Source organism: Vigna umbellata, chromosome 1 (genome assembly GCF_029865625.1).
Source record: "Vigna umbellata cultivar VRB3 chromosome 1, Vumbellata_1.0, whole genome shotgun sequence".
In the NCBI taxonomy this organism is placed as follows: Eukaryota; Viridiplantae; Streptophyta; class Magnoliopsida; order Fabales; family Fabaceae; genus Vigna; species Vigna umbellata.
The window spans coordinates 102,210,843-102,233,510 of NC_142165.1; the positions used below are offsets into that span (position 1 = coordinate 102,210,843).

The following is a 22,668-nucleotide window of genomic DNA, read 5'->3' on the forward strand; positions in this document are numbered from 1 at the left end:
TCCAAAATGTTTACATTGGCCTTCTTAATTTAATAATTTGTCAGAATTATGGGTAAGGAATTACGTCAACAAATTAACCTTTTCTTTTCTATTTTTGAATATTAATTTTTAGTTTCAACAATTTCATAGATGAAATAAAATATAATAATTATTGCACCCTATTTTTATTTATCAAAGATTAAATTATTATTGAAAGGAGAGTCTTAGCATTTTCTTTACTGTTAAATTAAAACTACTAGCTTGATATTCACGTCTGCAAAAGAGTAATTGAAAAAATTAAAATAAATAATATGATATGAAATTATAAAATTAATTAATTAACATGATTAATAATATAGAAAATAGATATTTAAAAAATATATAATTGACAAATTCTTCACATATTAAAAAATAAAAAATAATTCAATGTTATAAATTGTACTTTATATATATATATATATATATATATATATATATATATATATATATATATAGTTGAGGACTAAGTAGATATTCTTACATAAAAGATGGTGAGGAACAATAATGAGAGATCCAAATATAAGAATGGTAAATTAAGATTTTATATATATTTATTTTAGAAATTCTATTAGTAACGTAACAATTATTTTCATTTGAAAAAAGTTATAATAAAAAAACTAGTATTTTGGAATGTTACATTAACAAATTTTTTTACTACACCTTCTAAGGAAAAGGTACAAAAAGCTCTAACATCTGATAAAATTATTTTCAAGAATTTATTCAGCTTACAAATTTGTTTTAGATTGTGGCATTTTCTCAAAACATAACAAACTCAAAGATAAACTTCATCTGTTTCTAATTGGACCCTGAAAACATAAAAAAAATATACTAATAATAATTCTGTCAACCCAAACCATATAGTTCGATATATGAAGATGAATGAAGAATAATGGAAGAAAGCATGCTTATTAATCTTTCATACACAAACATTTCGTAAATGAAAAATATATTTAAAACTACCGACTAAATTTTCTATTTAAATTTGTATATTATATAATTCAAGATATATTTATAGATTTAATAAATTATATTTTAAGATTATTCTTCTGAAATATACTTTTTTAAATCTAAATTTGTCTTCTATAATTGAAAAACATATTTTAAATTATATAATTTAAAATAAGTATTCAAACTATATAATTTATTACATAATTTTAAGTTGTACGTTCTCGATTTAAACTTATATTTTAGATTTTATGATTCAAAATATATTTCTAAATTATATAATTTGAAAAATATTTCTGAATTTTAAATTGAAAAATTTAGAATGTAATTTTGAATTTGTTCAATGTGAAATAGATTTTTAAATCGTATCATTCAAAATATATTTAAAAATTTTAAATATATTTTAAATTATAGAATTCAAAATATTTTTAGTTAATTTATGAACAATTTAAATTTTTTTATTGTCTAAAACTACGCGAATAGAACTGCTTTTAGAAAGAAAAAAACAGTTTTCTGTTTCAGATTGATCAAGTGAAACAGCAGCAAACATTTTTAGAATTAAAATAACACTACTATTTTTTTTTTCTAGTGAGAAACCTGTTGTTCCCTTTTAAAACTTTCGAAATACTACAAAAAATATCTACGACCCCAAAGGGTTGATTTAAATTTCTACCAGCATTATTTCTCTATCAAACTCAACTTCAAACTACACGCATTTCAACGAATATTTAATCTGCGCCTTTACATGACACTAGATTTCAACAAATGTTAGTAACAAAAAAAGGACTATTTCAACTGAATTTTTCAGGCTGTTTCAGACTCTTGTATTAAATATATGCGATTGATCGTGCAAGTCATAACAATCTCCAACTAAAGCATAGTGTTACGGGGGCACTACGCATTCCATAATACGGAGCACGAGCACGAATTTTCCCTTGTTTTTGGGGCCTCCTAAGATGATAATTAGTTTAGAAGAAGAAAACATCAAATATAAGCTATACAAGAAGAAATCAACCATTGCATTACAGATGTGAAATCAATGGGAATGTTGCTAACAGAGAACCAAGCCTGTGGGAGAGAGAAAAAATTAATAACGAATGCCCAGGTTTGCTGGAAATACTTACAAGATACAATCATACAGTTTCCAGTGAAGAGGGAAGAGGAAGATATATACATGTTGGCTGGTTAATAACAAAACTCGTGCAAACTTCTCCATTTCTGCTATGATTCACAATTGTTTAAAATAGAACAATTACTGTGAGGAAGAGAATGACATTCAGAAAAAGATGGAACAAGAACAATGGGTTCAAAATGTTACCTAACATTGCACTGCAATGCAGTCCTCTTCGTTTTGGTTATCAATGTCAGCTACTACTACTTGTGCCCACTCACTATACATGCTCCTCAAAAACTCTATACACCAGACCTGGTTTTGTCCTGTCAAATTCCTTGTCATGTTAGAGTATATACTGATTCTCAAAGCTAGTAGAGTCTATTTGACATTGCCAGTCGGGATAGGTGTAGGTAAAATCCTTTCTGATTCACATTTCTTTTTCTCATTTTCAGTTTTCTTCATTTCAAGTTCTAGCTGCTTGCAGTTTTCTTCATGGGCTTTGTTGAACATCCTGGTAAAGTTGAGCAAAGTTGACGCGACTGCAGAAAATTCAAAATAATTACAAGAATAAGCAGTATAGAAATACAAGTAGAGGCATCAATACTATTACACAAGTTGAGAGTGCACTCATTCTTCCCGTAAAAGGGTTCACAGTCAAGCCTTGCATACCGTTCCAGAATAGACTTAGAATTTGCACAAAACGAAATTATCCGTTTTAAGTTGGGAAGCTAAAAACAAAGGCAGTTATTATAAAATATTAACACTCACATATATGCAGCCAAGTGAAGAATCCATGCACTTACTTTTAGGAAGATATAATTTTAGTGAAGTACAAAGCTAACAATATAAAAATTATACACCAATCAGAAGGTGCTCACTTAAATTCGCTATCAAGAAAAGTACCATATTTCACTCACACACCTTGCTCAAATGGGCAACGAGATGGATCTTCACCAAAATAGAGAATCAATGCATCCACGTTCCTACCCTGTAAACATGCACTCTTAAAGTAAAGCATAACCTTTTTAATATTTTAAAAGATATAATATATTGTAGAAAGCCTACCACGGTTGAATATAGTGAAGCCAGTGAGCGGACTTCAGCTTCAGCAGAACCGAGGAACTCTTTCAGTTTCTGTGGTTAAAAACTAAGTTAAAGCCTGACAATGCATATAATTTATTACAGCATTTGGCGAACAAAAGAGGACTTCACAATTTTAATCTTGCACACGTTCTCCTAAAGTCATAACTTACAAACTCTCACATTAGATCACTCACAAACAGGCATGATAGCTGTAATTGCTATCTTGATAATAAGGTTGAAGTCTTTTTTTCTGCCTCTGTGATCCTAATTATATGATAGAGTCCATTTTGGTTAGATCAGGTAGGATCACGACCTTACTCGTAAAAATAGAAAGATAAGTCGAGTTAAACCCGTTTTCCCAAAAATAAAAGCCCAGCAACCTATGACATCTGAAGCCTCAGTCTCTTTTTTGTGTGCTTTCTTGTCCGGGGTGCTTATTCTGCTGTTCCTTCTTCTTATTTGATCCTGTTGGGCGCTTGTTCTGCTTTTTGTTTAAACGTGCTTCTTCTTCTTTATCTTGTAGCATTTGATGAAGAAGGAGGTTCTATTGTTTCTTTACTGGGTAATTAGTTTTGGTGCTGTTTTGGTCTCGATAGATGTCTGTTTTGGTGCTGAAAACGTCTCTACATCTAAAGACCTAGGTTCGTGTTTGACTGCTTAGGTTCAATGTCAAAAACTTGGTGTATTGTATTTTAAATTGTTTATAAGTTAGTAATTTAACACTTATTATTTTATGACTAGTTAGTTGGATATAACCTTTCAGACTGTCAATTTAAGATTGTTTGTAGAGATTAAAAATCAATTTTCAAATTTGTTATTGTCTGTGTGTATAATAATCTGTATTGATAAATCTCTTAGTGACATGAATGCAAACTCCATTGACTTTAATTAATGTAGATATATCAATTCACCAATAAGTGAAATATGTGGAAATATGAAATTTGAAGCAGTGAAAATGAATAACAGCAATTTGAAAAAGGGAAACACAACAGTCGGTGAATAAACTATACTAGAAGTAAAGGCATGATACCTTGCGGAAAGTTTCTGATATAGGCCCATCACTTTCAGCAGTTGAGAGTTCCTGTATTACTTTTTCTAATCCTTTGTTTATAGCTTGCATCTCCTCAGCCAAAAACTTCAATTGGATCTATGCAAAATTATTTAAGCCACTGTTAGTAGAATACCTATCAATATACTGAACAGAAAAATCTGAGAAGTTTAGAACCTTTGCTGCTGGCTCTAGGTCAGAAAGATCGTTGGAGAAGTCTAGGACTTCCGGCAGTTTGTCAACTAGCACCTATGGAAAATTATGATCATCTTAATATCAGAAGATGAAGAAAAGAACAATCTTTCCCCAAGTTAACATTACAAGTGACTTTATAGCACGGGAAGAAATTCAAACATTTTGTAAAACACAAAAAGGAAAACAAAAGGGAATAAATAGCAACATGTACCTTACAAAGATAGTGCATAAGAGTCAACTTTTTGTCCCGTGCCCGTGTCTCGGTTAGTTTAAGAAGGCTATCCAATCTGAATCCAATAGCAGAACCTAAAAAAAGATTGGAAAATATAAATAGGAGATTGACAAAATGAAATAAATAGCGATCAGTAAAAATCTAAAGCAAAAGTAAAAAATTTATGCAAAATGTGAATTATTTAGTTTTCAGCACATATGTCTAGAAAAGGATAATGATTGCTATCAAACTCATTCATCATGCTATAAACATTACAGATTTTCAAATGACTACATAATAACCAACTTTACTATCCTCTAATTATTTTGATTTTATTTAGAGTATGAATATTCTATCCCCCTACCATAATTAATGTTTCAGGGTGGTGCTTATGTTAGAAACCATCCTTCAGATGGAATGTTGTAGTTAAAATAGGGAGTATGTTATGTATAGGTGTTGGGTTCCTAGATAGAGGGAGAAACCCAAGAACACCATTGCAAAACACCTAAACTCACTGAAAAGATCTTGTATTATTGATTCTAGGCACCAAGAACAACAAGAATGCCTCCAAAGGACAATGTTCCCTTTACACAGGATGCCAATGATCCTGTCAACAATTCTCTAAAACGTCCAAAACATGCCCTGCCTACAAAGACCCCCCTACTATATAAAGAAAGGCTCAACCTAACAACCCAACTAACAACTAATTTTTAATTTGTTTCCTCCTCTCATACACATTATATCCTATCAAGAGGAAAAAAAAAATGTTATGTTAGGAGTTATATAACACTCTTGATTTTGTTGTTGTGATATACAAAGAAGTTTGAATTCATTTGATCCTCTTCAAACTTTCTTTGCTGAGAGTGAGTATTGTTATCAGATATTGAATTGTTTTTAACAATTTGGTATCGGATAAGCCTGCAATGATGGTGACTACAAAAGAACTAGAGACATGCATGGACACAAAGGAGAGGACGATGGTGGATTCACAAGAATTAGCAACACCATTATATTCAAACCCTCGATTTTAAGCAGAAAACATGGATTCAAATCTTGTAAGATGTTGGAAATCGGTTTGACGATGGAGCATTTGTTGACCCATTTGCTGAACTGGCAAGACTGAAACAAGAAGGGTCTTTAATTGAATATTTGGAGAATTTTGATAACCTTTTGGCTCAGGGTGATGGTGATGATTGATTTCTGAGGAGACAGCTTCAAGTATTTTCTTTTTCTTTCAGGCTTGAGTGCAGAGTTAGAGATATTTGTTTGTGTCCATAGACCCAGGACAATTCAAGAAGCTGTGAGGTCAACACGTTTACAAGAAGAGGTCCTCCAAGAAATCACAAAGAAACTCAATGAGAATCAAGTGACCAACTCTGAGGTGCAATACCGATTCACGTTCATGGTCTAGTGCAAGTCAAAATAGCACAACTCCACCTATAACTACACTGCAGTAAGATCCCACAGCTGCATCAAAACAGTAAGCCTCTATTGCTGATTTCAAATCTACATCGGCAAAGTTCAATTTCAAGGAAAGAGATTAGTGAAGAAACTTATAAAGGATTATGTAGATTCTGTGACAAAAATGGGATAAGAATCATAGATTTAAGAGTGAGGTTTGGGGAAAATTAAATGACATTTTCTTTGCACAAGAGGGAAGTGATGAAGCTGTAAACTCAAATTCAGAAAAAGACAAGACAATGATATGGTGGAACAAAGTCTGAAATTGGTCAATGATTCCCAAGTTCACATTTCTTTACATGCTTTACAAGGTGTATGGGTTGAAACACTTTACAATTGATAGGATTAATCAAGAAACAAAAGGTTGTATTTTGATGGATACAGGAAGTACACACAATTTCATCAGTGAAGAATGTATGCAACTGTTACGATCAAAAACAACTTTCATAACAGATTTTCCAGTTACAGTAGCATTTGATAAACAACTTAGGATACAAGAAAGTGTCCTCAAGTGACATGGAAGTTCAACAATCATGTGTTCAAGGCTGCTTTTCTCGTCTTGCCATGCCAAGTAGATATCTCGAAGTAATTCTTGGCATGATATGATTTAAGGCACTAGGTGAAATTTCTTGGAGTTGTGCTCAATTAACTATGACTTTTCAGCATCAGGGAGACAGTTACATCACAAGGGGCTCAACATCACAATGACAATTTACTAGTTTCAGGAAATTTGAAGACAACACACGGTCAACCAATGCTGCTTGCTATACAAACACAACAGTTTCAACTGGATATCTTATTACAACAATTTCAGACTGTACTTCAAGAACCTACTCAATTACCTGCAAAAAGAAGGTATGATCATAAGATTATTCCAAAAAGTAATATACCTGTTTGGTTAAAGCCATACAAATACCCAAATACTCAAAACCCTGAGATTGAGAGGCGAGTTAAAGCTTTATTGTTCACGGGATTTGTCATTGAAAGTTCAAGTTGCTATGCATCACCTCTAGTTTTTGTTAAGAAAGATGGGTCGCAGATTTAATCACTGTCAAAAATAAATTTCCAATACCCTTAATTAAAGACCTGTTGGATGAAACCGGATCTAAGGAGTGGTTATAATCAAGTGAGGATGCTCAAGGAGAATATTTACAGAACAACTTTTAGAACTTCAGTATGGCGACCTCGTGTATTTAAAACTTCAACCTTACAGGCAGGATACGTTCACTAATACCTCTTTTCACAGACTAGTTGTAAGGTATTATGGCCCTTATAAAGTGTTAGATAGAATTGGAATGGTAGCCTACAGTTTAAATTTACCAGCAGGAACAAAGACTCATAATGTATTCCATGTGTCCTTATTGAAGAAATACCATGGTGACAAGCCAGTCTCAACTCAACTACCTTTAATGAATGAAGAAGCAGAAGTTGTGCCACAACCCCTGGCAGCGTTAGACAGAAGAATTAAATAGAAAAATAATAGAGTTGTGACTGAGTTTCTAATTCGATGGAAGGAGACTAATTTAGAGGATGTTGTATAGAGAGAGCTACATCAAATGCAGCTTCAATTTCCAGACTTTGATTGGAATTGTTAGCAGTTGGCCTTGAGGTCAAGTCCAGAGTAGACGGGAGGGACAATTGTTAGAGGTAAAATAGGGAGTTTGTTTTGTAAATGAAGAAACTGTAATGTTAAGGGTTATATAACACCATTGTTTTTGTTGCTGTGACATACACAGAAGTTTGAATTCATTTGTTCCTCTTCAACCTTTCTTTGTTGAGAGTGACTGTTGTTAGTACATATTGAATTTTTAACATGGAATAACCCCATTCAAATCTATAGTCGCAGGCCTAAGAATAAGAAGCAGAATTGATTGTCTAGTGATATTTCTTTTTGGGGGTATCTATTATTACTAAAGGAGGGGTATTTGGGGAATGATTGATTCTGTTAGAGGGGAATGGGGTTGGTTAAATCTTCCCTTTGTAAAAATGTTGGGATCATTCTTGGGATCCGTTAGTGTGGATATTTGGAGCAGAGAGATTCTTTTCTTGCTTGGGAGAGCTCTGCTCTGTAGAAGCTTGCCTTCTTGCCTGTCAATTCTGTTATTTTCATTCTCTGACTCCAGGTACCTCTGATACACATTGTATCAGCTTATATTCAAGAAGAGCCAAGATACAAAAAATTTCAGCATCAATATTTTGATTAGGTATGTGGCGTAACAAAGGCATTGATCTAATTAATATAGTTTTCACTAAACCAGTCTTAATTGGCATTCACAGGTGAGGCTGGTTTAGTAACAACTTCCAAGCACACATTGTTCTCCAAATTAAAATGAATAATATGGATGATTAATGAGAAATAATTTTGTATCTGAAGTGTCAAGGAATAAAGGAGCAGAATACTGATGGACTTTCTTTTATTTTTGAAATTGAATAATAAACAGAGGAAAAATAGGTTGCCCTCCAAGAAAAAAAGAAAGAGTTCAAAGTTTACTATCACAACCTGGTGAGGGGTAACAATAAAGTAAAATACAAGAGGTAAGGAAAACAAATAAGGGACACTCACACATACAAAATCACACGAAATGCAGTTTGAGTACCATGCAGAGGCCATAAATTACAGATATTTTCTAAAAATTATGGTACTTTTCTTTGTTATAAACTTGAATGGTTCGTGTTGCATTTATCTGCTGCGAATATTTGTTTAAACATACCCCTGGCAGTTCCTTGGTTCAAAGCATTTCCTAAAGAAAGTATTGTATGCATAATTCTCTTTAGTTTGACTGAATTCCTGATCTGAAAAAAGAAACAAAATCGAAAAAATGAGAGAGAGAGAGAGAGAGAGAGAGAGAGAGGAACCATGTTGCAAAAAGAGGTTTAAGTAAAAAGGAAAAACCATGCCTCTTCTGAAGCAGCATTCACAATAACCAGGCTCTTTCTTAGGTCAGAAACCTACATAAAAGTATCATGGTCAAACTGTTAATAAGTTTAAATTCATTTTTTTTTCTGGTAAAGATCCATGAAAAGAGTAATATATTAACCTGAGAGCGAAATTGAATCTTGAATGAAAAAACTCTGAGCTTGGATTCCACTCGTGGTACTTTCATCAATTCCATTAAGAACTGTAATGAAGAATTTATGAAAATATAATTCAGATTCATGCCAAGAGAGGATAGAAATGCAGTTTCCGCCATTACAGTTAAAACTGTACAAGCAATGCTATAATTTAAATATTCATAAATCTTGCACTAACAGAAGAGATCCAAAATTACAGGCACTAAACAAAAAGTCCTGAAACCCTGTATACCTGTTCACATCTTCCTAACTTCTCCCTTTCCCCGTTATAACCCTGTTCAGAGAAAATGAAGTTGTGAAATTTTGGAAAAGAAAGAGGATACTCGTTATAACTTGAACATAGCATAATATTTAACCATAATTTAATCTCCCAACCTTGAGTAATTCCATTTCCTCTTTTGTTGGACAGAACTTTATGAGGTTCTCAACCTGATCAGAGTCCAGTGCTGAATCTTCCAGTGCTAGTACTGAGGTCTGTGAATATTTCAAACGAACCACTATTAATGAATATAACACACAGAAATGGTTTAAGGAAATAGTTAACAGTTCTATAGATATTTCATATAAAACCAAGACTTCTCATTCACTTTATATCTTCCAGAATCACGACACAGAATAATTATTTCATACATCCTTCCCACAATAAAATAATCATTCCAATCAATTTACTAATATCAAGCCTCATTTAGTGTAGGCTCGAGAAATTAAGATTTTACGATAGATTTTTATTTATTTACTCTTTCAAAATTCACTATTTTTAATTTCTAACAAATGCACCAAAAAATTTGCTTCGTAAACTTACAAAATCATTATAAATATCTTTGAATGAAAATCATATACTGAAAACACACAAAAAAATGCAGCATGCCCTCAGTATGCTACCGTCATACAAGTTTGAAAAAAGTCTTTATGTTAAAACATTCAGATCTTCGTTTATTTCAAAGAGAACGAAAACCAATTTCCAATAAAGAGATAATACAGTTTAGGTGAAGAAAAAATAAATTAAAAACAATAATGGAAAAACAGGAATAGAATGAGAAGAACAAGTATACTGCGCTCTTTATAGTAATGCTATAAAATTTATGCCAACATTCATAGTTCCCAATGAAAACAAATCACTAATATATTCTAGGATGACTATTAATCAAAAGAACAAAGCTATCATTCAATTTTCAGTCAAGTCATAATTCCCTTAGGACTCAATCTTAATTAAAAAAAGCATTTGTTTTTCTTTCCTACATTATTATACCATAAACATATATGTCAATCTTACCATTAAATCGTGCAACGGAACTTTCACTTGGGAAAGCATGATTTCACAGTTATATGCTCGCCTATGCTCAATCTGCAAGGAGTGATAAAATCAATCTAAATAAAAATAAAAGAGGATTATAATTTTGTTGTGACCAAAAACTATATATCAATGAGAAAAAAAAGATAAATAGAACCTACTTTAGGAACTAAGTCACACAGATAAACAGAAAACGCTGATTATTTCCAACATTGCACCATGCAAGTGCACTCTTATACATGAAAATACGTGAAAGGGAGAGACTACCACAGATATTGGTGGTTTTAAGATGGGTTGATGATATAATATAATAGTTTCATACTAAAATTTTCAAAAGTAATTTTGTGAACATTAACTTTGATTCTTCAGTTTGTCAACTCTAAAGGTTTCCTTTCAAAGAAAAGCTGATAGATGAAACCACTTACAACTTTATGGCTGCATATAACCAACATAAAATGACAACCACTGGTTATAAGTACTTGGAACTATAGCACTTTCCTAGTAATTATTTTCTTGCATTTTCCCATCACACTCAGATATAAACAGCTAGATTATGTAAATATCCACAAGCAATCTTAGTGGTACTACAAACTGAAAATAATTACCAGTTGCACTTTTTCAGATTTAGGCCCAGCTGAGCTTTGGACATTTGACTTTTTGGCAATACCTGAAGTTGGGACTGCTGCTGAGAAGAGATTCTCAAGCTCTGACATATCAATCTCTGGGGCCCTACATTTAGATAATAAAAGGAAAGGCAGGTGAGATACGATAATAATAGAAGGATAATCTGTCCTAAGAAATGAAGCATCATAGCCAATCAACATTACTTGGAAGCTTCACCAGACTTCGGTGTCTCTGCCCACAAACTTCCTTGCACTGCTCTAGATAGTTTCAACCAATGCAAAGGCTTCAACCTTTTTGTGTTATTCTTTGAGTTAATTGTTCGCGATAAAACTCCCTTCAAGTTAGTTGGTGAACTAGATCGAGCGTTCACAGAATGAGATCCTGGAAAAGGACTGCCTGATTTCAGACCTCCTTTACCAAAGGGCATTGGAGGAGGTGGAGCAGCAGGTGCTCCAGGTGGAGGTGGAGGAGCAGGTGCACCAGGAGGAGGGGGAGGAGCAGGCGCCCCAGGAGGAGGGGGAGGAGCAGGTGCCCCAGGAGGAGAGGAAGGGGAAGGTGCCCCAGGAGGAGGGGGAGGGGCAGGTGCCCCGGGAGGAGGGGGAGGGTCAGGTGCCCCGGGAGGAGGGGGAGGGGCAGGTTCCCCGGGAGGAGGGGGAGGGGCAGGTGCCCCAGGAGGAGGGGAAGGAGCTATAGATTTTTGCAATGATGAATTAGTGCAATTTGAGTAAAGTACTTCACTTGAAAGTGGAGGTGGAGGTGGAGGTGGTACTATAGTAAAACCTGCAACTTGCCCAGAGAAACAAGGAGGTTTAAACCTAGTAGGTTGCTCCTCTTTTAGAGAAAGGGGAGGAGAGGGTTCATCTCTAACCTGTGGCTCCACATTCATATGTGATAGAGGAGAAGGATGGGGTCCAGCTTTAACATGTAGTTCTTTCTTTGGAGGAATAGGAGGAGGTGGTGGTGGAGGAGGTGGTGTAGCTCGAACTCGTCTATGATCATTTAGTGGAGGAGTGGGTGGAGGAGGCGGAGTTGGAGGTCGTGAAGGGGAAGACTCTATTCTTGTTTTAATAGGAGGAATCTCATCCACATTTTTGGAAGAAAGTGAAGGAGATGATTGGGTTGAAGTAATTGTTGAAGCTGAAGGACAGGAAATGGTGTCAGCCAGTGACTTGCTATGAAAAGTAGGTGACAATTGGGTGTCAGGTGTAGGGATAGAAATAGATGAATGACTTCTGTCTTGTGATTGGTGTTTTGATTGCAAAGGCACAACATAAGAAGAAGGGGGCGATTCTGTTTGGCGAGGAGAATCATGAGCTTCTTTAGCACTAGTGGATTGAGGCCTCAAAGGAGGTGTTCGAGGGGAAAAAGAAGTATCGGTAGAAGATACGGCAGGATGAGGTGCTTGCTGTTTTATGTCAAGATTTGTAGGTCTTGTTGGACATTTATTGGATTCCGAGGTCCTTTTAGAAGATCTGGTTGACTCTTGACAAATATTGTTAGGTGTACTAGGTTGCTGCGGAATACCCTCGAACTTGTTGGTATTGTCCTCTTTTCTACTCATATCAGTAACTGGGGGTGTCTTGGTTGAGAATGAAGACCGTACCTCTTCATTCAAATTCCCTTGGGGCGTTCTAGGATCTTTTTCATCTAAGCTATCATTCATAGTTGAATCACTTATAAGTTGGAGAGCATTTAAGGCAACATCTGCCTTGGGGTTCATCCAGTCTACATGGCTAAAGATCTCTTGAACCTTGGCAAATGCTTCCATTGGTAGTCCATCCTTCTCCTCAAAGCATGAGGTCCTATCGGCAACAACTATTGCAGCATCCATCTCTGAGAAAAGGATCTTAATACAAACATAAACCACAAAAATAAATTCACCGTTAGGAATGTACGATCAGAAGCATCATGATTACTGTTGAAAACAAGTTGTACCTCAACTCTAAAATCGTTTGGAAAGTGATCTTTAGCATCCCATAAAATGTCAATTTCATCCCGATTAAGCATCAAAATATTAGATCTAACAAAGGCTGTGTTAAACATGATTCGAAACATCATCCTTTCACGCTCCATGTCACCATTAAAGTTAATAGTCTCAATGACAACGTCACCTTGAATATGGCAATTGATATCAATTTTAATAAGTTCACACTCTCCCTGAAACACAAAAACAAGAAATTGCACAATAAATGCATAATTTATTATATCAGATTCCAGATGCAACTTTCTGGGTAGAATAAATAAGCTGACACACGATGTCTATTACAACAGCAAAATTTCGACAAACAAAAATATTTATTAGAATTTAAAGAGCACAAGCCTGTTCTGAACTCAATTTTCTAAACCCTAGATGCACAAGGTGTATTGAAATATGACTAGGATATCTTAAATGCTGAACATAGATTTTACAAACATATTTCTCCTTTCTTCTTTTAAGTATGTCCCCCTTTTTTCCTTTCGCATTTTTGGGATAATCGCTGCCAAGTGCAGCCTCTTGATCAAAACTAAGAATTATCTTAAATGTAGCTCCCATATTTGTCAAGGAGAAATCAATAACCAATGTTGTTCATCAGTATCACTCTATGAGCATGTGTTTCGAGGTTCAATTCACGTTGCCAAAACATAATTATTAAAGCTCGTTTTGATAAATAGAAAAACAAGTTTGAGCTGCAATTTAGTGGTTTATAATTATTTAAGTTTAAAACATATGAAAAGTGTACAACACAATTTACAAAGTATTCTACAAATCAAAATGGCCTTAAATACAACCAGAATTGAAGGAGGAAAAGAGAAAAAGATATTTTTCCCTATTACATCTGAAAGCCTTTTTGCCACAATTTATGAGATTGCAGGTAATCTCAAGAACAGGTACAGATTTATTTCGGCATTTTTTGGCAAAGTATCAGTAACACCAGAGTCTTTTAATCTGCTGAAAACAATTAATTTCAGGATAGTAGTTTTCATGATATATGTAATCAGTGCATGCCTTCTATAAAGTACTGGCTACCAAATAACATCAACGAATTGTAATATCAAAAACAGGAGACAAAAGAACCCAGAGCAATTCACTTGAAAGCATGAGGCAAATTCACATACCTGCTTAAAGGCCCCAACATTTTTGCCTCTTTTCGGCGTTGAGTACAACATTTTGTGAACTTTATCAGCATTAAAGGGATCTTGTCCATAAATTCTAAACACGGGATGGCAACCACCTTCACTGTCAAAGTTTGGGAAGAGTCTGAGAATGATGCAGTCCAACATAAGTGCCCTGTCCAGAGGAGGCCAATCTAAGGCCACATTCCTCCTGGAAACATACAGCAGATACCTCAGTTGGGAAGGGATAGGATTCAACGGTGACAACAAATGCAAAAGCTCGTGAGGAGCCTGCCTGTAAACCATATCGAGAGTCCTCTGCTCCCCAGTATAAGCCTTTCTATAAATCAACAATGCAGCCAAAATGAAAGCCAAAACAGGCCAACCACCAGGTTCACAATGCATCAGCAACACATTATTTTGCCCAAGCGAGAGCCAGCTTTCACTAGACCTCAGAAAGTGGTGGATGAGCTCCATTTTTAGCACGGGAACACCTTGGTAGTGCAAAGGATAGTCCATGATAGTAATGTCATGCTCAGACATTATACTTGCCATCTGACTCTCGGTACCTTCCTCGCGAAAATTGAAAATAAGAATCGAAGCATCAGGCGAGTTCTCCTTAAGTTGACCAACTATCCCGTCCATGTATTCTTTGTAATTGTAATTCCCTTCTTTCCATGCATCCGTGGTGAAGCAGCAATCAAAAACTACATTCACAGTGAATCTTCATCGTCAATTCCAACAACAATCACTAACTCAACTCCTAATGATAATAACAAGTTAAAGTCATTTCAAATCGAACAAAGTATTCCCTTTGAAATCCAATCCACCCGTCATTGCCACATTTCCAAGCAATCAAACAGACACTAAATGTTCCTCGAATCATATATTTTGAATTGCTAAATCATTTTCCACAAATTGAGAACGAGAAAAGCAGAGAAAGTACCGTGAACTCTCTCGCAGATCTCGAGGAGGCCATCTGGAGGCTTGCGGAAGAACAATTTGCGGAGCATAGCCAACGTCCGCGAAGCTTCAGATTCAGGCCTCACTACCCTTATCCCACGCGATGGATTCGAGAACCACAACTTCTCATTCGGCAGAGCCTAACGTAACGTCACGATTTGCCTTAAGCTTTACGGCAAAAAATCGCTCAGCAGCGCTTTCGCAGAAAAATGCAAGAATGAACGAAATGAGGGTTTGGATGGATTTATCGTCGCTTCTGTTTCTCTCTTTTTGTTTCTCAGTGAAAAGAAAAGGAAAGTTTTGCGGGGGAGATGGGTACGTTCGTTTTATTTCTCGTATCGTATCGTAGCTGAATAACGCCACTGCAGTTGAGGTTACCAACCGACTCACACTCAGCTGTTGCTGACGTGGACGTCCTTCCAGGATACACGTGTACCACGTGATATCCATTACTGGTAATTTAATTACTGTTATTTTCCATTTTCGGAAATTTTCCGTATGGCACGTGTCTCCATCATAGTATGATAAGTGTTCGTTACTTATGTTTAATGTCGGATTTCGTTCTACGTGCCTCAACCTAACACTTACTATCACATAAAACATTACATTATTATTATATTAGAACTTTTTCATAATTTTTATAATTTGGTGCGTTTATTTTAGGTTTTAATACTTTGATTTTTATTTCGGTTGTGGTCTTTATTTGGTTTTAGTGTTTAATAAGATCTCTGTTTTTGTAAATTTTGGTTAATTAGGTTATTTTTTATTGTTTAAATTATTAACAAAACAATGTTCACATTGGCACTATTTGTATAAAGTGTGTTGTGTTTCATTATTTGACCTGTATTATGTGTGTATGAGATGGATTTGCAAATTAATTAAAATTAATGTTAAAATTGTTTTTAGGGTTTGATGTTACCTTAGACATTTTTGATAATTGGGGTTAGGCATAGAGATAGTTTTGTATGTTAAATATTCTTTATCAGTTTGGACGAATGATTCTGTAAAAATGGCATAAAAGAAAAATATGATAAGTTTACCTGTTGAAATAGAATATGTAAACACCAACTTTAAGTGTTCACTTTTTTCATAGATCACAGTAAATAGTTTTCTATATAAATCGATAAAATTAGTTATATTTCTCTAAGAATAAAAATAATAAAGAATATATATAAAAAATAATTATAAAACACTATATATATTTATAGACAATTGCAACATGAAGTTTGAATCCGAGGTTTCATACATACTTCTCAAAATTCCCACATCCTTTTGGAACCAAGTAATTTCTTTATGTTCAGGTGAGGGGACAATTAAATCTTAAATTTTAAAAATTGTCTTAATTGAGGAGAAAATTAAAATAATGAAAAGAGAATAATTAGGATGGGAAAAGGAGTTTTAAGTTGAGAACAGTTAAAAGTATTTCTTGTGCTTGAAGATTTATCATTATTAAAGTTAAAGAAAAGAAAAGATAGTGTGTAGTGAGAAAATGGTCAAAAAGTTAAACAATGAAAAAATAAATTATAGTAATAGTGCCTTGAAAGACAGTAATTTGGACCACCAAACAAACTATGCAGTAGCTAAGTTTCTTAGAAAAGGGAATATGAATTGAGGATTCGTACAAGAATTGAGGAACAACCTTCACTAACACAACTGTCTGTAATGACAACTTTCATGGTTTTGTATAGCACCGACCATTTCAGAGCTCACTACCCTTTTTCTTGCGTTAGACCGTCAGCACTGCTTTCTGGTTTCTTTTCTTTTTCACAAGTTTTGGGAATTCAAGTAAAAGAGACAAAAGAAAATGTTGAGCATCTTATACAAGAAAATACTCGTAAACTCTATGTCTAAGGTTTTGATTGGAAGCAAGGTTCACTCAAGACTTAAAGTAGCTAAAAACCCTTCCTTTAGGTTTGTAAGAAAAAAAATGTCTCAAATTATTTTAGGTTTTTTTAAAAAAGGATCTTAAAGTCTTTTTTAAGTACTGATTGCTTTAGGTTTAAAAAATATATATCTTATTTTTTAAATTTGTTTTACATTTTCCAAACCTTGAGTCGTCGTTAATTAAAAGTTGTATTTATTTATTTTCTAAGTTGAGCTTGTGTGTTGTACGTCTCAAGTGAATGCTCTAAAAATATAAGTGATACAAGTTCATCTCGATAACGACTCACATACCAAAGTACAACATGAATGAAAAATTTCAAAATACGAGGTTTTTTATATTGAAAGTCTTTTTTATCGTGAGTTTGTGTTTTATTGTTTCTGATATACCCTCAAAAGTTCCCAACTCATCTTCGATAAATAAAATAAAATAAATAAATAAAGGCCTGAACATGTGACTTACATCTGTAATTTAAAAAAAATATTTTTTCTTATGTTTTCTTTTCTTTTACATTTTTCCCCTTTTTGTTTTTTCCTCTATATTTTTTTTACAAGGCTCTCACCTCCCTACTATTTTCTTTTATTCCAAAAATACTCTACACCCCCACTATTTTCTTTTATTCCAAAAATACCTTACATCTCTCCACTATATTCAATCATCTTTCTCTTTCTCTCTCCACATTAATGGAGCATTCACATGGCTCATATTTAAACTTGTGATATATTGCAAAAATTTTATTTACACTTTTCCTCAAATAAGTTTGATTCAATCTTATTTTCACTATTCAATATATTTTTTTTCTCTTCTAATTACTTAATAAATGGTAAAGTTTTGTTCTAAATTTCTAGATTTATATATATGTGTGTGTTTTTTTACATTTAATATCTATAATTTGTAACATTATATTATGTTTTAACTTACCGACATGTTTGACTCAAATAACTTAAATAAAGTATTTAATTTATTAGATAAATAATATAAAAATATTATTAAATACTTAAAATATAAAAGAACAGTTATTTGTTAAAGATTTAGAATTTATTTAGTTCTTTCGTCATTATAAAGTTAGTATACATTAATACTATTATGTTTATTATTTTGTATTTGCATCTAACTTTTAAGTTTATAAAATGGAAGTGGTAGAAGCAATAATATTGAAGTTTCCTCTGAATTTTATATTTTGCAATATATCACAAGTTTAAGCCATATGAATGCTTCATTAATGCGGAGAGAGAAAGAGAAAGATTGTTGAGGATAGTGGGAAGGTGTAAGGTATTTTTGAAATAAAAGAAAACAGTGGGGAGGTGTAAAGTATTTTTGGAATAAAAGAAAATAGTGGAGAGGTGTAAAGTGTTTTTGGAATAAAAGAAAATAGTGGGGAGGTGCAGAAGCACTTTGAGTGGTGGAGGGAGCAACACCCATTTTAAAATCATTTGTCAAAATGAGTTGTAACCTGCGAGTCAATCTGGCCTACCACGGGTTTGAGTCGGGTTGGGTTTTAAAAAAATGTAATTTTTTTATGCGGGTTACTTTTCACGGCTCACTTAGAACCTGGCTCATCCGGGTTGAACTCGTGGTGAGTTGGGTTCATCAACCCACCTAATTTAATTTAATTATTTATTATTTATTATTTTGTATTTCAATATTATTAATTAGCATTTTTATTATTGTATTATATATGAAGATAAAAGAAAAGATGTTTTAAGAGAGAAAAATATTATAGATTATCTATTCAATACTCTAATATTATAAATGGATAAGTGATACAAAATTATCAATATTAAAAACTTATTTATTTGCCTTTTGTGCTTGTTTTAGGACTATGCTTGGATTGTATGATATTTTTTATTTATTTAGAATTGTCTTTGGAATTTAATATCATTTTAGAGTTAAATTTATTTAGATTTGAATTAAAAAGTTATAATTTTATTTTATTTTAAAAAAATTATAATTAGGTGTGTCGGTGAACTAACCCGTTTAATCCATCAACTCATGGTGAGTCGAGTCGAATTTAAAACTTTTGAACTCGCTAATAAGTAAGTCGAGTTAGATTGACTAACCAACCTATGTTGAACTAAGTCGAGTCAAATCAGATTAACCATTTTATCAGCTTTAATGTCGAGATGTATTTAAAATGCAACCAACATCGTTGTCGATGGAGCTAGTTGCATAAAGAATATACAGCGCAGTGAAATCCATACTGTTAGGATTAAGGGTCATGTAAAAGCAGATATATGAGAAAAAAATATCTAAAAGAAAATAAAATAAATTCACCGAGCATGCTTATTGGACACATCATCTAAATGTTACATTGATTTTTAATAATATATTTTATACATTAATAAAGTATGAGAAAGTGTTATATGAACTTAAGAGAAAAACAATTATAATTTTATATATAAATTAAGAAACTAAAAACATATTTTACTCAAACTTCAAATTTTTATAATTTGTGATCTTGTAAATATTGAATTATAATATTATATATTATCTTCTCCATCCATCACTGAAAACAAAATATTGAGAAAACTTGCAGTAGTTTGTCAATGTTTAGTAACGTCACAAATGATATTTGATTATGATTTATTTCCATTTATAAATAACAAAAACTTTAACTTACGCATAATACATTACATTTTCTGATATGCTATATTTTTTTCTTTCTAAACGTCATTTTCATAAAAAAAAAAACACTACAAAAAAACATTATCTAAAATAAGAGTATTTCAAGGAAAAATGTAATTAAATCGAGTAAAACTAACCAAAATTTACTTATATCTGCTAGTGAAAGAAAAAAAACGTTTTTACTTGATTAATGGAAATAGTAGGTATTAAAATTTGAACTCGGATTTAATTTAACTTCATAAACCAGTTTATTGGAAGAGAGTTGTCTTCCTTATACACATTTTTCCCATTATATATCTTCCCGTATTTAATTTGCAATAAATTTAAGATAAACTCTCCTAAACTATATAGTATGAGGTGAAAAGGGCTGATGTTCACGAGAATTATTGGAGTTTGTGAGTTAAGAGTGTATTTATGTCACCTTATTTATTACTTTTTTTTTATTTGTTCCTTTTAATTTCAATTACACTTCCTTGATTAATATTTTCTAGGAATAAAATTAAGAAGTTAAATACCTCATTAATATTTGAAGTTTTGAAGAATGTAATTCTTTTTTAAAAAGAATTTGATATTTTTTGTGATAAAATATTTTTTTGATAATTGTTTTAAAAGAAATTGAAATTTTAAAATTTTATAAGAACAATTAAATTATTTTAAATTAAAGAATCTCAAATCCCAAAAAAAAAGAGAGTGGGATTTTAAAAAAATTTATATTCCTAAATTCATGTGTATTCTCTTTATATATTCTTTCCAAATTACTTTTATAAGTTAGTGTGACATATTTAAGTAATATGATTAAAATATTAGTATTCTTTTTATTATTGTTTTACATTCCATATTAACTATTTTTTTATCAATATCTTAAGAGACTATTATTTTTTTAACAAATATAAATTAATTTTTTAGTTGATATTTATCGTTATTATACTATGTGTTTTAGTTTATGAAGTGGTGTAAAATCTTCTTTTTATGACCGATTTATAATTCTAAATTTTAATGAAGTTTTGTTTTTTCATTTTACCCTTGTCACAATAGGAATAATAAATGTGCAATAAATGCAACGAACTATCACAGTACCACAAGTTGTATTTATATATTTTGATATGAATTTCTCACTAGCACTCCCTAATTACACTCTAATTAATAATGACATGACTTAAGCTTAACATAATCATTCTTATCCAAATCGCTTGGATTTTCAATCGATTCATATGAAATCGTAAACTGGTCAAGTGTTCAATCCTTAAACTGATCAAACGATCGTACTATACATTATATATTTATGTTTATAGTGATTTTTTTCGTAGAATATAAAAAATAACTGGAGATAAATTAAATTACATTTAATTAACTAACATATTAGATACTTGTTAAGTATTGAGTTACTTGCTTTCAAGTTATCCAAAATTAGTATATGTATGGATTTTCAATGATTATACCATCACTACTACACTCTTAATTATTATACCATGTAGTATTTATTAAGAAAATGATTTTCTTTTCCTTTCTCACTGTATACAGACTTTGGGAGAGACGATACTACATAATATAGACGGAGAGAAAAATATTGGGTTAAATATGTTTGTAGTCCCTAAACTATTGGGCGTTTTTGGTTTTCGTCCCTCTTTCAAAATAAGGTATAATTTGGTCTTCATTCTTTTCGAAACGTTCGTTTTAGTCATCGGAATTTTGGTTTTAGTCCTTGTTTTGTTGACTAAATGAGGACCAAATTTTTAACAGTGTTAGTTTTTGAAGACTAAATCGAACGTTTCGAAAAGAATGAGGACCAAATTGTATCTTATTTTGAAAGAGGGACGAAAATCATAAACGTCCAGTAGTTTAGGGACAAAAAAACATATTTAATCCAAAAATATTTGTAAAGAAATAATTAACTTTTATTATATTTCACAAAATTCGAAAAAGCGTGTTATTAAAAAAATACATGAACTTTACCCGGTTCCCTTCGAATATACTAGTAGTTTAAATTTCCCTACACTATCATTTAACTAAATATTTTTCTTATGCTAAAAAATAAATTGTATATATATATATATATATATATATATATATATTAATATTTATATCTAGACTATTTTTTATTAACTGACAATAAAAATATATATTAAAACAAACTCTATGTTGTTGCTTTAAATAAATAAATCCATACTTAAGTAAAAAATTCAAATTGTCATGGTCGTAATTAAAATCGTTAAATATAGTTTTGAGTTGAACACAATATACTAACGACCCATGTGAAACATGGACACGCATAAACCATTCACCACCTTTTAGTCAATCATGATTATAAATGTAAAACGTGAAAAACGATATTTATTCAATAAAGTGCAAAGAAGAGAGATTATTTTTATATTAGAAATGATAATGATAAGTTTATTAGAAATTGTAAGAGTAAATTTGGATCATATTAATCATGCATACTTAACATTAATTTTTAAAAACATATAATGACTTAAAAATAACATAATTTTGTATACAAGACCTACTTGTTTTATTTATTTTAATTCTGATAAGCATAATATTATTTAGTAATAATATTTACCTATCTCACAATTCGTGCTATTATTTAAATTAAAATAAAACAGTAATGTTACAATTAATTATTTGAAGGTTTATATATTTTCATTAAAAATATGATATACTACAACTAGTCTCTGTCTATTTATTCTTCTTTTACTCCTTACATTCACTTAAAAATTGTAACATGTATTTAAATCCCTTAACAAGGTGGTATTTACTATTTATAATATATTTTAGTTTTTCCAATTTTTAAAATCAAAAGAACATTGTTTTTTCTTAATTTTCTATAACTAATCTTCCACTTTTCTCTCCTAAGTAAGTCTCTTTCACAAGAAATTTTATACAAAATAAAAAAAAATTGTATTTGCACATGAAAAAATATAATAAATAAAAATGTAAACAAAAAGGCGAGGAGGAAATGGTGCAGTGGACGGAGAAGAAACGACACCGTCCAATACATACATGCGGCTGCGAAGGTCTATTAAAGGAAGTCCACATTCTGAGG

General features: G+C 32.1%; 1 protein-coding gene across 5 annotated transcripts; it reads right to left on the minus strand.

Annotated features, from left to right (window-relative positions):
• Nucleotides 1-1,603: 1,603 nt before the first annotated feature.
• On the minus strand, nucleotides 1,604-15,440 carry LOC124837672 (formin-like protein 18). 5 transcript variants are annotated; one of them, XM_047313099.2, is made up of 19 exons: nucleotides 15,102-15,440; nucleotides 14,159-14,862; nucleotides 12,998-13,219; nucleotides 11,266-12,908; nucleotides 11,044-11,167; nucleotides 10,421-10,492; nucleotides 9,523-9,621; nucleotides 9,380-9,421; nucleotides 9,114-9,194; nucleotides 8,974-9,024; nucleotides 8,787-8,868; nucleotides 4,615-4,709; nucleotides 4,386-4,457; nucleotides 4,191-4,307; nucleotides 3,143-3,211; nucleotides 2,999-3,065; nucleotides 2,282-2,616; nucleotides 2,088-2,181; nucleotides 1,604-1,914 (listed from the first exon to the last, which is right to left on the minus strand). In XM_047313099.2, exons 1-17 carry the CDS (start codon nucleotides 15,166-15,168, stop codon nucleotides 2,456-2,458), a joined length of 3,768 nt encoding a protein of 1,255 aa, XP_047169055.2. In that variant the 5' UTR covers nucleotides 15,169-15,440; the 3' UTR covers nucleotides 1,604-1,914; nucleotides 2,088-2,181; nucleotides 2,282-2,455. The 5 variants fall into 5 exon arrangements, with proteins under 5 accessions (XP_047169055.2, XP_047169059.2, XP_047169054.2 ...); XM_047313103.2 differs by lacking the exon at nucleotides 1,604-1,914 and having other exon boundaries at nucleotides 1,931-2,181; nucleotides 2,282-2,588; XM_047313098.2 differs by lacking the exon at nucleotides 1,604-1,914 and having other exon boundaries at nucleotides 1,931-2,181.
• Nucleotides 15,441-22,668: the final 7,228 nt, after the last annotated feature.